At 34.8% G+C, this 17,574-nt stretch overlaps 3 protein-coding genes across 14 annotated transcripts in view; all 3 read left to right on the plus strand.

Annotated features, from left to right (window-relative positions):
* Window positions 1-2,865, plus strand: part of LOC116013440 (polyadenylate-binding protein 1-like) — a 3,447-nt gene extending 582 nt beyond the window's left edge. Inside the window, exons 3-6 of one of the 11 annotated variants that reach the window (XR_004097248.1) lie at window positions 776-855; window positions 1,503-1,590; window positions 1,718-1,838; window positions 2,357-2,865. Coding sequence is in view for 8 of the 11 variants with exons in the window: in XM_031253196.1 (XP_031109056.1) it covers window positions 776-855; window positions 1,503-1,590; window positions 1,718-1,782 (233 nt within the window). In the remaining 3 variants the exon portion in view is untranslated. Of the gene's footprint in view, window positions 1-775; window positions 856-1,502; window positions 1,591-1,717; window positions 1,964-2,356 lie in introns of those variants that run through there. The other 10 variants (XR_004097249.1, XM_031253196.1, XM_031253197.1 and 7 more) reach the window with 10 other exon arrangements.
* Window positions 2,866-8,769: 5,904 nt separating this feature from the next.
* Window positions 8,770-10,691, plus strand: LOC116012296 (polyadenylate-binding protein 3-like). The gene is made up of 5 exons (XM_031251808.1): window positions 8,770-8,857; window positions 9,433-9,518; window positions 9,895-10,086; window positions 10,335-10,462; window positions 10,569-10,691. Exons 1-5 carry the CDS (start codon window positions 8,770-8,772, stop codon window positions 10,597-10,599), a joined length of 525 nt encoding a protein of 174 aa, XP_031107668.1. The 3' UTR covers window positions 10,600-10,691.
* Window positions 10,692-13,432: 2,741 nt separating this feature from the next.
* On the plus strand, window positions 13,433-17,169 carry LOC116011878 (polyadenylate-binding protein 2-like). 2 transcript variants are annotated; one of them, XM_031251298.1, is made up of 6 exons: window positions 13,433-13,671; window positions 13,770-13,881; window positions 14,714-14,784; window positions 16,214-16,405; window positions 16,614-16,741; window positions 16,832-17,169. In XM_031251298.1, exons 1-6 carry the CDS (start codon window positions 13,549-13,551, stop codon window positions 16,878-16,880), a joined length of 675 nt encoding a protein of 224 aa, XP_031107158.1. In that variant the 5' UTR covers window positions 13,433-13,548; the 3' UTR covers window positions 16,881-17,169. The 2 variants fall into 2 exon arrangements, with proteins under 2 accessions (XP_031107158.1, XP_031107159.1); XM_031251299.1 differs by having other exon boundaries at window positions 13,435-13,671; window positions 13,770-13,872.
* Window positions 17,170-17,574: the final 405 nt, after the last annotated feature.

Below are 17,574 nucleotides of genomic sequence, written 5' to 3' on the forward strand. Positions count from 1 at the left end.
TTTTTTTTTTTTTTTTTTTTTTTTTCATGAATTGAATGCTTGAGTATATGCTAATATTAATCTTCTTTTTCTTACTTTTCGGTCTTACAATTGATTCCCCTAGGTATATTAATTTTGTTTTTGGGTGTTAGTTGCATCTGTATGTTGAATAAAACTAAAAATGCTTCTTCAAAAAAAAAAAAAAAAACTAAAAATGCTTTTAAAAACTTGTGGTTTTGAATTAGGGTTTATATTGCTTGATATTTAGAGACTCTTCACTGGTTTGTCTGGATTATGGAGCATTCAATTCCGCACAAATTAAATCATTTATGGTGAATCAAATTTGAGTTTTGTATATTTTAAATATATTTTCTTAAAAGATTTTCATCCTAACTAACAAGGCTAGATTAGCAGGCTTTCAGTCTGATTAACAAGGCTAGATTAGCACGCTTTCAGTCTGATTCTTACTCTTGAGAACACACTCCTATATTCTTTCATTTTTTTTCCTATGCTCAGTTAATGCTAGTTGATACTTTGATTTTCAAAAAAAAAAAAAAAAGAAGTTTTATACTTAATATTGTTCCTATATAGGAGATCATATATATATAATCATATCCTAATTTATGATTCAGTATCTTTTGTTTATGCCTTGTATATTATATTTCGTATGCCCCGGCTCAGCAACTAATAACTTTTGCCATATATATATATATATATANTATATATATATATATATATATATATATATATATATATATATATATATATATATATATATATATATATCCTACTAAAGCTGAGGATGATACCCAGATGGAGAATTTTAATAAGGACGTGGAGGAAGTGGAGCCACTTTCTTCTATATTTGCTGGGAATGTAAGAATCCACATACTCCATGCATGTTTATATTAGTGTTGCATTGGATGAAGAATATTTATGATGGTGCATGCGCTTATTAAAGAATGCATGCATGCATGCATATTAAGATTCAATATGTAGATATATGACTGCAATTACATCGATCTGTTAGTTGGTAGAATATTAGTTGCGTATGAATGTTAATTAGTAGAATGTTTAGTTTTGAATATTAGTTGAAGAAGACTAGTAGGTGAATAGGTTGATTGTTTCTTTTTGAAAGCCAAAAATCACCGATCAAATTAAATTCTCAAAGAAATTCGAGATACAGAAAGGGGGAACGAAATCCCAAGTACCAAGGACAGAGTGAGAATCAGTCGCCACATGAGCTACATGATTCGCTGACCTATTGACATAGATGTGATTACTACAATCGATCCCAGTGGATTTTTAGTTGATTGTTAGTTGAATTAGATGTGTAGTATGTATATAAATATATAGGTGTGATGAAGTGAAGAAGTTTAAGCTGTGTATATGAGAACAATAAAATACGTAGTCTTTCTTTTCATACATAGTATTCCTTTTCTAACAGCATCATTTGTATGTTTATTTATTTATTTATTTTTTGTATGTTTACTGATTTAGCAATATAATATAATATAATGCAGGATATGCGCAAAAGGATCGGAGAAACGTGCAGCCTGGAATGTCGTCGACACAGCAGCGTCGTCCAAGGCACTTCTGCTCTCCTTATGGGTGAGTCAAACTAAGTGATGATAATAAGTTTCAATTTCCGATCCCTTCAATGCTTTATCAACACCCCTATTCAACCTTATCATTTTTATTTATTGATTGTAATTATATTATGTGATTAATCCTGCAGGCATTTCTGCCCCAAGGTTCCCGAGGACACAGGGAAGGACCGGACCATATCCCAGCCTAGCTTAACAGGACAACATAAAAAATGGCGGCGCTAAAACATGTATGTGAGACCACCCAACAACGTATGTAACAGATTAATGTTTATTATCAATTTTCATGTACACACAGGAGTTTCAAATTTAAAGTTAGTTGCATAGCTAATGCCCTTTTACTTCATATTACATGAATGAGTGATGCGTTGTTGCTATATCCTTTTTTTCCCTTACAGTAAAATAGTTGACTTTAATCAATAATTCATTTAATTAAACGACTCTCACTTGATGAATCTGTGCGGCACATGTGCAAATGTGCAATGATGGTGCATGGTGAATGGAACCCCCTTAAAGATTGCATGCATGCAGGTTATGCGTAAAAGAAGAAACATATATATATATATATATATATATATATATATATATATATATATATATATATATATATTAGGTAGTGTATAGGGTAGGGACTTTGAGTTTGGTGACCTTGATATCTGTGTGTATCGAGCTCCTAAACTTTTGTCTTCACCTTTTTATATTTCTTCTGTTTTAAAGTGTTTGTCTCCTAATAAATATTGTTGTTTTGTCTCCCTCTGCATTTATTGCAGTTGTCTTCTTCTGCATTTATTGCAGTTTATTATTCTCCTTCTCGTTTTTACGAGGTTCGTTTTGGAGTGCTTCAAGATATATATGGTCATGGCTAGTGTGATACTCATCCTGATCGAAGTAGACGACAATGGAATGCCTCTCATGAACATCAGTTCAGTTGGGAGGATACCCACTGATGAACCGGTCAAAAACACAAGACTGGATATGTACCTTCACTTGGGAAAAATGTCAATGGACTTCAGTAAGAAGAAAAAGACTCAGGTGGTTTGCAAGTTGGTTCATCCAAATGTCAACTTGTACACATTCTGCAAGGCCATCAATCATTTAACAAAAGTTTTAAGGTCCTATAAGGATCAAAACTCTCTTGTAACACAGTCTGCGAATTTAAGTTTTATTAGCCTAGCTAGTAAATTTAGTTCTATGTCAGATTGTATGGAATGTCTTTACATTCCATTGAATCTTGGTGTACTTGTTTCTAATCTTTATTAATGAAGGTTTATTATTATAATATATATATATATATATATATATATATATATATATATATATATATATATATATATATGCCTGAAATGAACGTAAAAGACTAAAAGAAGATTCAATTCATCCTAGTGATCCAACATAATTTGATGCATGGGTGCTTTAATTTCTTGTTTCATTGAATTTTTCAACCAGCTATATATGAAGTATTTTCTATCTTATACAGGTGTCAGTTCTGACGTCAATCTTGACAATAAAAGAAAATAGAAGAAATAATGGAGAAAACTTTTTAAAAATCATATTTAACATGAATTTGATGTTTGAGTATTTGCTAATCTTCTTGTTCTTTTAATTAGCTAGGTATTACTACAATCGATCCCAGTGGATTTTTTTTTTCATTTTTTCCCTTTTTGTGTGTCTTGTATCCTTTGACATGAATGGTCATATTTTTAAACTAAAAGATAAAATTAAAATCTAGAACCAATATATATACTAAGTCCTAGTTTAGTCTTTCTAAATTATCCTATCAAAATCAGACCAGGACAACATAATTTTGAGAGTTAATCAAAATCTAAAAAAATATTATATTGTAATTAGACTCTTTTATATTTAATCTCACGGGCAGGTAAGGAGGTGCTATTGAAAAGTGTGGCTCAATCAATGTCTCCATTTTCCATGAGTATATTATATTCCTGCTTTTTTAGTCTGTTTGTCTATATGTTGAAAGAGCTATAAACCGGTATTGGTGGGCTCGGGGCGGAGCATTCATTGGAAGGCCCAAATTTGGAAGATTAGGTTTTAAAGATTTAAGGGCTTTTAATTTGGCTATGTTAGGCAAGCAAGCTTGGCGTTTTCTGACTAAGCCACACTCTCTGGTGGCTAGGATATATAAGGCACTAAACTATCCTAGGACCTCTTTTGTGGATGTTACTGTAGATGGTTGCCCGAGTTTCTGTTGGCGGAGTATTATGGCAGTCCATGAGCTGGTTTGTTCCGGTGTTAGGAAAAGAATTGAGAATGGAAATACCACTTTGATTCGGGGACACCCATGTCTACCAGAAATTCCACAGGATCTAGGTGGGTCGTTGGTTTCTGGACTTATTGACCTATCTACAAATGCGTGGGATCAAACTATTACTGAATGATATTTTTACCCTAACGATGTAGATCGTATTTTGAGGATCCCATCAATCCTGGCTACGAAGATTCTTGGTATTGGCAGGGAGGTCCAAGGGATTTTACACTGTGAAGGAGGGTTATAGATGCATTTGTGGTGATTTTGTTGCTTTTCCCGGGTTTTTGATAGGTGGTTGCCACTTTGGAAGATTAAATCTCCTCCAAAGTGGAGAACCTTCCTTTGGAGAGCCTTATCTGATGTCCTTCCTACCATTACAAGTTTGATTTTAAAGAGGGTAAATATTCACCCATCATGTCCAATGTGTGGCCTAACTCATGAAAACACAATGCATGTTCTTCTTTTGTGTGATTTTTCAAGATGGGTTTGACATGAATCTTCTATTTCCATTTCTAGTTTAGTGGGAAGCAATTTTCCTGTGTGCTTTTCTAATGCTATGACTATGCTTACGGAAGAAGATCTTCTTGTTATTGTGGTAGTACTGTACTACATCTGGAAAGCTCGCAACTTCGTAGTTTGTGACGAGCCACGCTGCTGCATGCTATGATGAACTAGTCAGACTGCTACTTCGCCACAGGTTTTATATTTGCAACAAAAAAAGCAGTTTGTGACGGGCCACGCTGCTGCTATGAACTAGTCAGACTGCTACTTCGCCACAGGTTTTATATTTGTGACAAAAAAAGCTACCGTAGGCGCTGTGCTCCTCTCACCGGACGGATCTTTCGTTGCTGCTTTTAACGGCCCTTTACATGATTGTTTTTCCTTGCTTATGGCTGAGTCATTGGCTTGTAAGGAGGTGCTATCTTGGATTAAGGGACGTTAGCTCGCAAATGTGGTTCTCTACACCGACTGCGCCAATCTTCATCATTTGTTGACTTAAGGCAACAAGAACCTATTTTCTTATATTGCTTATTCTATTGATCTGAAGCCTCAAGGGCTATCATGTCGTCATTCATTCATTGTTCAGTGAGGTTGGTTCCTAGATCTGCTAATCTGAGTGCACACACTCTCGCTTATTGGCCAACTCTCAGGCTAACACTAACCTAGATCTGCTAATCTGGGTGCACACACTCTCGCTTATTGGACAACTCTCAGGCTAACACTAACCTAGATCTGCTAATCTGGGTGCACACACTCTCGCTTATTGGCCAACTCCTGCTAATCTGAGTGCACACACTCTCGCTTATTGGCCAACTCTCAGGCTAACACTTTGTAAGAAGATCTATTTCTGCTTTTGCTTTAATCTACCGTTATTTGGTTGGCTTTAAAAAAAAGACTCTTTTATATTTAATTAGTTTCTTAAATAGATTTTTAATTTTTTTACTAATACTAAATCAAACATTAGGATGATAATATATATCACCTTTTAAACAAAAAAATAATTTGTATAAATATTTAATTATTTGTTACGTTGTTGATTGTCTAGGATTTTTTCATTATAAGCAAAACTTTGATTAATAGAGCATTTAAACTTGATAAAAATTTTGTTCCCGTCTTTTTTTTTTTTCTTAAAGTCACAAGGTGAGATTTACCTAGTGTACACCTTTCGGGTAGTGATTGTGGGTTTTCTTTGTAATATATATATATATATATAGAGAACATTAACAAGAGTAGTCGAGGGGTGGATCGAAGCATGATTTTCATACTAATGGCCTACAAGTCTAATTTTTGTATAAATGAATTTATCTAATGTAAACTCTAGATCTTGGGTAGTGTAGAAGTAGTGTTGTAAGAGCATGAACATCAATGAATATTAAGGAGTTTATGTCAGAGATGCTTACACATGGCGAGAGAGAGATGTAGAGAGAGGGTTGGGGGGAGCTTCTGTAAGGAACGAGATATTTGGATTCCCAAGAAAAAATAAAAATTATAGCTTTTCTCTTGTTGTGCGCGTATGGCGCCCAGCAGGCGCGTGCAGTGCACGCTCAAGCGCGCCTCTGACATGAACATTTATTATTATTATTATTATTATTATTATTATTTTAATTCAATTTTGTTTTGATTTTTTTATTCATCCCCTCCCCATTTTCTCTTTCCTAATCACACCTAAAAAAACTCCTCAACGCGAAATATCCCCACTGATAAGGATGCTGCCAGCTCAACTCTGCTTGAGCCTACAAAGTCAGATCACTAATGTGGGTGATGTGTCATAGTGTTGTAAAGTGAGTACCCTATGTCAACCCAATTTAATGTAGCGCACTGACAGCTTTTCTGCGAGATTTTGAGATTTGCTACATCACTCTAGAACTTTTCGGTACTTATATACAACATTTCATAGGTTGTAGAATAATCTAGAGCCATGTACATACTAACTAGAGTCGAACCTTATGAAATCTTCAAATGTGTATAGATAATTTTAGAGGATTGTAGAGAGACAACCATAGCGATAGGATCAAATAGATCTTTACAATCCATTGAGGAGGTGGGATGGGTATAAATATCACACAAGGGCCTCATTTGTAAGCATTCAAGTTACCTACGAAACTTAAGTGTTTTCGAGGAAGCAAGTCCGTGACATTAAGGTCACAAAGCAGGTAGGTAATGTCAATGCAATCTATATGTAGATAATCAACCTAATAAAAGTAAAAAACACGGTTTAATCATGTCGATGCAAACTCTTAACTCATATTATTATCTATGGATAGAATCATGTTTAATCATGTCGACAAACTCCACATATGCAAAACTTTTGGGCTGCGCATACTTGTCATACTTGTCACTCAGGATGGTGACTGCGTTCACAGTTCCACATCCCTCGAAATGCTGGTTCACAGTTCCACATCCCTCGAAATGCTGGTGCACTTCATCAACTGTGCATGTATAGTCAACTTGCCCCCAATAATATAATAATATAATATTAATGCACACAAAGGCCGCAATAAATTATATATAGATAATACATCAAACACCCTATATATATATATATATATATATATATATATAGAAATGCAAAACATATTGATGATGGACCCTTTATACGTATAGAAATGCAAAACAGATGGGTGGATAAATATCTGTTCATAACTACTTTCTCAACCTATAGAAGTGCCTCCACTGAGGCTCAAACCCACCCCTCCCGTGGGAAGGGTAAATATCTGTTCATAACTACTTTCTCAACCTATCGAAGTGCCTCCACTGAGGCTCAAACCCACCCCTTCCGTGGGAAGGGTTTGATGTCACTGCACTACAAGATCATTGGCAGATGCCAAAAGTAATTAAATTAGTTGCTACTATATATTAACATCAATTTGCATCATTAGTGTAAATTGATCAATGGATATATATGAACTAAATAATACATGGATGGTGCTAATTCAATCTTTTAAAGTGAAAGGTTGTATCTAGTGTCATGTAGTGGGCCAGCCTCTGAACTCTAAATATAAATGTGTAGTGTGAAAAGGAAAATACTACTTGTACTTCCAAAGTATACTCCCTCTCACAAAATGTTGATATTGACATTTTTCTTGAGGCCACAGGATAAAAATAACCAATCATTCATTGCCACGTCAGGGAGTAAAAGTGAGGGAGTAGAAAAATGGAGTATATGTAGTAGAACTCGTGTGAAGATGTATGCGTATCCCTGAATTTTCTGTGATGGAAACCGCACGTGTAGGAAATAGCGGAGATGAGGAAACGGTTGCAGCAGAAAGCGGCGGACATTCGTGAAATGCAGGCTAGATTATTTGGAGATGACGTCATGGGTACTTCTCAAGGTTTAGTTTCCGTTTCCCCTCGCCCCCTCATCGATCAATTTTCTTTTCATTTCCAATCTCTTTTTCTTTTTTTGTTCATGAATTTGATGTTTCTGTATACGCTACGCTGATCTGATCTTCGCTTCTTGTTCTTGCTTTTAAGTCTCAGAATAGATTGATCCCGTTGGTTTTTTTTTTTTTTTTTTGTTTTCAATTTTTTATTTATGTGTTGTTTAAATTAAAACCTTTGTTTTAGGTTTTTTTTTAGATTGGATAATTTCAATTCCGGTACAAGTAGCTGACTCTCTGGTATTTGAATTTGTTTATGTTCTTATATATGGCTTTTAGAGATTTACTGGTTTGATTATACCCTCTGATCTACAATTATTANTATATATATATATATATATATATATATATATAGAAATGCAAAACATATTGATGATGGACCCTTTATACGTATAGAAATGCAAAACAGATGGGTGGATAAATATCTGTTCATAACTACTTTCTCAACCTATAGAAGTGCCTCCACTGAGGCTCAAACCCACCCCTCCCGTGGGAAGGGTAAATATCTGTTCATAACTACTTTCTCAACCTATCGAAGTGCCTCCACTGAGGCTCAAACCCACCCCTTCCGTGGGAAGGGTTTGATGTCACTGCACTACAAGATCATTGGCAGATGCCAAAAGTAATTAAATTAGTTGCTACTATATATTAACATCAATTTGCATCATTAGTGTAAATTGATCAATGGATATATATGAACTAAATAATACATGGATGGTGCTAATTCAATCTTTTAAAGTGAAAGGTTGTATCTAGTGTCATGTAGTGGGCCAGCCTCTGAACTCTAAATATAAATGTGTAGTGTGAAAAGGAAAATACTACTTGTACTTCCAAAGTATACTCCCTCTCACAAAATGTTGATATTGACATTTTTCTTGAGGCCACAGGATAAAAATAACCAATCATTCATTGCCACGTCAGGGAGTAAAAGTGAGGGAGTAGAAAAATGGAGTATATGTAGTAGAACTCGTGTGAAGATGTATGCGTATCCCTGAATTTTCTGTGATGGAAACCGCACGTGTAGGAAATAGCGGAGATGAGGAAACGGTTGCAGCAGAAAGCGGCGGACATTCGTGAAATGCAGGCTAGATTATTTGGAGATGACGTCATGGGTACTTCTCAAGGTTTAGTTTCCGTTTCCCCTCGCCCCCTCATCGATCAATTTTCTTTTCATTTCCAATCTCTTTTTCTTTTTTTGTTCATGAATTTGATGTTTCTGTATACGCTACGCTGATCTGATCTTCGCTTCTTGTTCTTGCTTTTAAGTCTCAGAATAGATTGATCCCGTTGGTTTTTTTTTTTTTTTTTTGTTTTCAATTTTTTATTTATGTGTTGTTTAAATTAAAACCTTTGTTTTAGGTTTTTTTTTAGATTGGATAATTTCAATTCCGGTACAAGTAGCTGACTCTCTGGTATTTGAATTTGTTTATGTTCTTATATATGGCTTTTAGAGATTTACTGGTTTGATTATACCCTCTGATCTACAATTATTAGAATTTTTGGTGAAAACAAAATTTATTACCTTGTCGGGAGTATTTTAAAGCTTTTCTCCCTAGATAACAGTTTTTTTTTTTTTTTTTAATGATAATCGATCATATTTTATGATTCAATATATTTTCTTTATTATATGTCCTTTATATTTCATATGTATATAGTAGCAACTAATTTAATTACTTTTGGCATCTAATATACTTCATAGATCCTGATAAAGCAGGTGATACCCAGATGGGCAATTCCAAAGGTGGCGTTGAGGAAGTTGAACCGCTCTCTGTATTTGTTGGAAATGTAAGAATAATCCACCCCGTTCACAACCCATCCATCATCAATATGTTTTGCAACTAGGATAATAGATGGTAAATCAAGACAACTAGTGTTTAGTGCTTGGTGTAACTCCAACACTGCAATTGTTAGGTGTTCGAGCATGGCCCACTACATGATACTAGATACAACCTTTCACTTTAAAAGATTAAATTAGCACCATCCATGCATTATGTTAGTTCATATAGATCTATTGATCAATTTACACTAATGATGCAAACTGATGTTACTATATATTTAATTTTCTTGTTTGGAACATATAATATAATGGGTGTTTGATGTATTATCTATAATTCATTGCGGCTTTTGTGTGCATTAATATCATATTATATTACTGGGGCAGGTTGACTATGCATGCACAGTTGATGAAGTGCACCAACATTTCGAGAGATGTGGAACTGTAAACCGAGTCACCATCCTGAGTGACAAGTATGGGCAGCCCAAGGGTTTTGCATATGTGGAGTTTGTCGATGAAGAAGCTGTTGACGAGGCTCTGCGCCTAAATGAATCTGAACTGCATGGCCGCAAACTCAAGGTCGTTAAACTATGCTATATATGCTATTATACTAATACTACTCTTTCTCTCCCTCAATCAAAGGAAAACCCGATATCACTACCGAGAGCTCTAGCAGGAAATAAACCGGTCATCTTAAGTTTGTTCATAGTTGACTCAGCTTGAACTTGGCTGGTCTGGGTTGTTGACTATGCTGCCTCTCTTAGAATTAGAAATTCTGGGTGTAGGTCGGTGTTTATTGGATTAATTAGTAATATATTCTATTGCAGGTTATGCGTAAGAGGAAAAACGTGCCTGGAATGAAACAACGTCGTCCAAGGCACTTTAATCCCTATGTGGCGTATGGGTATGAGCCTAGCGTCCCACCTTACTTCTACTCTCCTTATGGGGTATATGGGTGAGTTTTTATCACAACTTCTACGTACGTTTAGTCGTTTAGTCGTCTCACCTATGATATTTACTCTCACTCAACTTACGATTATATATGTATATATATTGAGCAGCCATTTTCCAAGGTTTCGGAAGCCACAGTGATGGAGAATAGCGGCGGCGGGTGCAAGTATGTAGTGAAACCAAACCAGGCCAGCAGCTAAGCTAGCACCACCAATATATGTAGTTACGTTGTTGATGTGTGCATTCAACTTGGGAATAAATCGTGTTTTTAGCCTGACATCCGATCCAGGGGTTTCACAACTATATATATGATTTGCATTTGCTTTAACATTCTTTCGGTTTAATTTGCAGTAAACATACTGCATTTTCAAGAATATATAATAGAGACTACAGTATATCATTTGGAACTGGAATATCTATAATTGGTTGAAGGCCAAGACCTTGTGGTTTAGTGACGTTGCACTCCCATATGAACAGATATTGCATTGTAACAGAGTCAGTAGTATAAAAAAAAGTTAAAAGATACTTATTTATAATGGAAAAAAAAATTTATTTAAAGTGTATATATAGATATTAAGTGGGGTAGGGATAAAATTTTCCTTAACCATTGATGATGATTTATTTAAAGTGTATATATAGATATTAATTGTTTAATCTATGGGCATTAAATGTAAGGTAATTTTGTGCATCCAACAAATTAAATGCTTAATTATTATTATTATTATTATTATTATTTGGTACAATTTAATAATGACACTGTTTGATAAAATAATTAGCTTATTAGTCAATTTTGACTTGCAATAATAATCTATTCCAACCATTAACTATTCGTTGGATTATCTTTACCCACTCTATACCCCGACCCCAACATGATAGTGGAGGAGTAGATCACATTGATTCGATAGCACTACATTAGGTGGGGGACTAGATGGTGCCCACAAGAAGCTCAGCCACCACATTTGATTAAACTCCTAAACTATAGTTATTAGGATGTGATTCGATTATGCGTTCTTGCTCACAATCTATCACCCATAGGAATTGAATATCTTTAAAAATTAACATCACCGTAGTGGAGGCGATATTGGCTCTTTGTGCTTCATTTGGTTGAGAAAATAGCGATATTGGCTCTTTGTGCTTCATTTGATTAAGAAAGTAGCGATATTGGCTCTTTGTGCTTCATTTGATTAAGAAAGTAGCTATGAACAGATACTACATTGTAATAGAGTCAATAGTACTAAAAAAAAAACATCACGGGGTACTAAGGTAGTGGTCATGTATATTGTCATGTGGTGTACTTTCAATGTCGCATCAAAGTGTGGCTAGCTATACATAGTGATTTTCGTATGAGAGAGTATCATTTGTTTATGATATAATGTAATTAACATTATATAAAAATCAATTAGACCCTTAAAGTTTATACAGAAAATCAATTAGACTCTTAAAGTTTTACAATTTATAATTAAATACTTCAATATGTTATTTTCGTGCATCAAAATCCAAGAATCAATTATTGACTTGTAATAACCGATCATTAGGGTTTTAACAATGTTCCAACGATTCTGTCAGTTCTAATCAATCTACAGTCGCTGATGATTCTGTCAGTTCTTTTGAACGAGCAATAATACACAAAGAAACGGGCAATAATACACAAAGAATAGTTACTACAATAGAATTGGGACTGATAAAGTCCTAATACTAGGTACCCAATGGCAGCATCTAAATGAATTATTTAGAGGATGAATTATTTAGAGGTCCTGTCAGGACTGACCCTGAATTATTTAGAGGATGAATTATTTAGAGGTCCTGTCAGGACTGATAGAGTCCTAATACTAGGTGCCACTGGATTGAAAGAGTCCTAATACTAGGTACCCAGTGGCAGCATCTAAATGAATTATTTAGAGGTCCTTGAAATAGTTACTACAATAGAATTGGGAGTCCTAATACTAGGTACCCAGTGGCAGCATCAGCATCTAAATGAATTAGAAATAGTTACTACAATAGAATTGGGACTGATAGAGTCCTAATACTAGGTACCCTCCTTGAAATAGTTACTACAATAGAATTGGGACTGATAGAGTCCTAATACTAGATACCCAGTGGCAGCATCTAAATGAATTATTTAGAGGTCCTACACCCAATCAATTTTTTGGTACACAAGTCAAATATTTTTTGAATTCCCTCCCTACGCGTGAGGGACGGAGGGAGGCTCTATGCTATACAAGTCAATATGTTTTAAAAAGGCTCTTGTATAAGTAGTGGTGCAAATTTACTTCCCTTGTCAATGTGGGAGAAAAACTTACTTTAAAGCTTTTCCACATGAATTTTCATATCAAATAGGTCTACTTTGAGAACCAAGTTCTCATTCACCCTTATCCATTTTGAGTATACAATATAACAATCCTTTCAACTAACTACGAAGATATCGAATCCACTTTGACCCAACTCAATTCAGAAGTGAACCCCACATATATTTGTACAACAAAATGACCATTTAAAATGTCATTTTATGTTAGTTTTCGAACAAATGTTTGGTTAATCAACTTTTTGTAACTCCAAAATGCTAAAATTCATAAAGATGCTAAAAGCAACTTTTTTAATTAGCTTTTTAAGAAAAGAAATTATATCAAACAATTATCAGCTAATAACTAATTTACTTACTATCAACTAATGCTATCAACTAAGCATACTCTATAACCCAATCAATTAACAACCATTTATCAAACATGATCTTAATATTTAATTAAAAGTGTATGAGGTCAGTCAATTCATGACATTCAATAAATATAAGTGACATTATGAGAGAAAATATTAAGAAAAATTTAGGAATAAAAAGCACTTTCCAATACTATAGATAAGGTTCATTGTTAACATTTGGGGTCAATTCGACACTTGAAATAAAATTGGGGGATCATAAGGGTATTTTCTCAATTCACTTTTACATAAAGAAAACGGGAATTATACCCGAATTGTAAACGGCGTTTTTGCTGTCGTAATCCGCTGGGTCAGTGCGGAACACGCATGACGTATTTCCTTTAGAAATCGAGTCGATAGCGAAGAAGAAGTGTCAGGTGAGTGTGGAAGGGGGGAGATATGGAGGAGGAGGAGCATGAGGTGTACGGAGGAGAAATCCCCATCGAAGGTGAATTGGACGGAGACATGGAGCCTCACGGCGCCGATGTTGACATGTCCACCGCCGATTACGACGCCGTTAAGGTCCTCTCATATAGCTTTGATGATCTATTTCAGTTTGATCGTTTTTTTTTTCCTGTTTGAATTTTTGGATAGAATGCTTGATCGGCTGGGAATCGCAGGAGTTGGATGAGATGAAGAAGCGACTAAAGGAAATGGAAGAAGAAGCGGCTGCGCTTAGAGAGATGCAAGCCAAAGTTGAGAAGGAGATGGGCGCTGTTCAAGGTGAAACAGGTCTTCCTTTATCTTTTTTTTTTTTTTTTTTTTTTTNTTTTAAATATCTTTTTGGAGTTGCATTCCGTATGCTTATAGCTGTGAAACAAATTATTGGTCTCTTGTTGGTTAGTTAATTTTCTTGTCATGAATTTAATCGGGTTTAAATAGTACCTGGTGAAAAATTATGATTGGGGACATGAGCTGCCTGCATTTTTTTTAAACATGTTGTGAAACTTAAATTAAGTTGATTAGTTTGAATTATCTAATAAATTATTGAAATGATAGTTAATGTTTGAAAGATTTGATTTTACTGAAACCTTGGATGTTACTAGTGATTTATGATCCCTGAGGATTCTTTTACCTCTTTGCTCTTCTCTGAACATATAAATTTTTTTTTTTTTTGCTTTTTGGAAGAATTCTGTTTTTCCACTAGGGGATACTATGTTGTGACTTGTGAGGTGCTGCAGTTTTTCTTTCTCAGTGCATAGGGAATGAAATAATATAGCACTTCTAGAACAAATTCATTGCTAAAATTCAGATAAATAATATAACAGAATATGGAAAAAGGAGAAATTGCTATCTTTTTTATTATGCTTAACTTTTGGTATGTATTTACCTTGTTATACAAAATTACAATTCCCTGAGTGCATGATTGTTTAAGTGCTAGGATAATAACTGCTTTAGAACTAGATGCTTCCTACTTTCTGTTCATTACTATTCATTGAACTTTCATTATTTCTTGTGTACGATTAGAATATTAGATCAATATGGTGTACAGGTTTTGTTTTGTTTTGTTTTTGTTTGTTTGTTTGTTTTTTGTTTGTTTTTTTTAATTTCTTATTTTGGGCAGATCCTGCCACTGATGCTGCTTCTCAGGCAAGCAGGGAGGAAGTTGATTCACGATCAATCTTTGTCGGCAATGTGAGAACCAGGATGCTATTCTTTTGCCTTATAATTTCCTGTCTGATTAGTTGCTCTACTGGAGTTTATTCTGAATTTTTTATTTTTTATACTCACTGTTTGTTTAACATTGTATGTTTTTTTTTGTTTTTTTTTCCGAAATATTTTTTGGGTTATTTACAAAACTTATTCTCCTTTCTAACACTGACTTCCTCTCAATTTTGACTTTTCTTCTTGAGAGTTACAGTTTGACTTTATCTCACTATGATCGCAGGGTTTGTTACTGAGTAGCATGGGCATTGTTACCCAATGTTTTGATGGTGGAAGATAGATTATGGTTTTAGATAGGCTTGCTTTCAGTATAATGTTTGTAACTGTATGTTTGTCCTGAGAAAATATTTAATCCTGGGAAAAAAGGAATGAAAATGATGGGAAAAAATGAGATCACAAAAAATGAGAAAAATTATCATGAAGTCCCCATTGGTTAAAAAGCCCATGAAAAAAAAAAAAAAAGAGTTGAAAGAAAATTTGAAATGAAAAGATGAGAAAAGAATTTTTAAAAAGGAAAAAAAGAAAAAGAACAAGAAAAAGAAAAAGAAGAGAAGCAATAATTGGGGACATCCACTGAAAGAATCTGAAACCTCTCTCCTCAGGGAAGAGTATGTGAACTTCAATTGCCATTTGCCAATTATCACTTTGAGCTTTGAATGTAATGTTTGTCTGATTTTAGACATTCAAGTTTTCTGCTATATGCGAGAAGACAAATACTTATCATTAAATTGTAAACGCCTAGTCTATTACATGCCAATGCTAGTTGTGAGTCTGTTGCTGCTGGCAGCGGTCGACGTCAGTATTCAGATTGACTAGCTGTTAAACCTGATGGTGAGGTGTTGCTACTTGCCTTTTGGCCTTGTTGTATTTGTCCTGTGTTGCTGAAAGCCCTGATGGGAAACCATTCAAGATATGTTAAAAAACGTTGCTTTATGTGGTCAAGTCCTATTGCATATGTGGTCTGCTTCACTGTAATTTATCCATTTATTTTTGACAATAATGGTTTTTTAAGAGAGCCAAATTGTACATGACTTTTATTTGGAACACTGGAAAGTGTACATTGTATACAAAACTATATAATATTAGTTAATAAATTAATATAAGATGACTGAGAACTTATAGAGTGTTTAGCTCTTCTTGCTTTGTTCTGGAAAGTGCTGAACTTTTGATGTATGAGTCTCTGGAGGACTGCTTCTGGTATTACTACAACAGTAATTAACATACAGTGAAATTATATACGTGTCATCTTTATGTTTTGTACTTCAATGAAGACTTTGCCGTCCTAAAATTTTATTTTCCTGGGAAATTCAGTTTTTGGTTCCATCATTGCATCACGATCATTTCTTATGTCTAGAGTGCTTCTTCATTTGCTTGTGTTTCACTCAATTTTATCTTTCAGGTTGACTATGCATGTACCCCTGAGGAAGTTCAGCAACATTTCCAAGCATGTGGTACAGTGAACCGAGTTACTATTCTGACCGACAAGTTTGGACAGCCAAAGGGCTTTGCATATGTGGAATTCCTTGAACAAGAAGCTGTTCAGGAGGCACTCAAGCTGAGCGAATCTGAACTGCATGGTCGCCAGTTGAAGGTAAACACACCATCCCCTTTCCTTCTCCCTATTGAGATATAAATCTTGAAAAGGGGGATTTAGGAGAAATTTTTACAGAGGAATACTTTAGTTCCCATTCTCTCCACAATCCAAGTTACAGTGCCAAACATTGCTTGTGCTCTGCAAATGTACCTCTAAATACTTTAATTTTTTTATTTGCTGCCATTTGCTTGATTAACTTTTGCAGGTTATGCCCAAGAGGACAAATGTTCCTGGAATGAAACAATTTCGTCCAAGGCGTTTCAACCCTTACTTAGCATATGGTTTTAGGAGGCCTTATGTGCCCCCTTACTTCTATTCTCCCTATGGATACGGGTGAGTTCTCTCTTCATTTCTCTATTCCAATTACACGTATGAATCCAGGATATATGAAAGAAGCCTCTCTTATTTTTGTGCACAATGCAGGAAGGTCCCAAGGTTCAGGCGACCAACTCGATACATGCCTTATTATTAAAGTGCAACTCCTATTGAGTGTGATGAAGCAGAGTGTTAAAGGATAAATAACCGCGGATTTGTCTTTTCGATATTACCCCATATACCCCTTGGAAACACCTTTAGTTTTCTAGCCTTTTTCTTAGCATTGCAGGTGGTAGTGCTGCAGAACCTTTATCCTCTTCTTATGTTATTGATGGTGGATGTTTGAGACATAGATGTCTATTCTAGTATTCTACTAACTGTTAATGTGAAAACATTATGCTTTCTGGGGTTTCTAGTTTTATAACCTTATTTCATGGTTACTGGCACATACATTTGCACCTTAATTACCAAATAAGAACTATATAAATGGGATAGTTTTTTTTTTTTTTTTGATACATTAGGTTTCTTAGTCCATGCCAAACTAATTCTTAGCTCTCAGAATCCCCGCTCGAGAGTCGTCAGAGGAGATAAATTGTGGGTTACCCTCATTAGCGAGTCTCCTTGTCAGTTATCATATTTTTATCCATTGTATGTACACTCCATGCACAAAGGGTCTTCACCTCTAATTGTCAATCGTCAAGATCTTCCAAAATAATTAGTTTTAAACTTGATCATAGACCATTAGACATGCAGTTTAGGTATATCAATACATGCAACATGAATGATTTATCAACTAGCATTTTTTTTTTCCAAAATTTATGCAAAGGATTAGCAGGAAAGAAAAAAACACA

The sequence above is a fragment of the Ipomoea triloba genome, chromosome 3 (assembly GCF_003576645.1).
Source record: "Ipomoea triloba cultivar NCNSP0323 chromosome 3, ASM357664v1".
Classification (NCBI taxonomy): domain Eukaryota; kingdom Viridiplantae; phylum Streptophyta; class Magnoliopsida; order Solanales; family Convolvulaceae; genus Ipomoea; species Ipomoea triloba.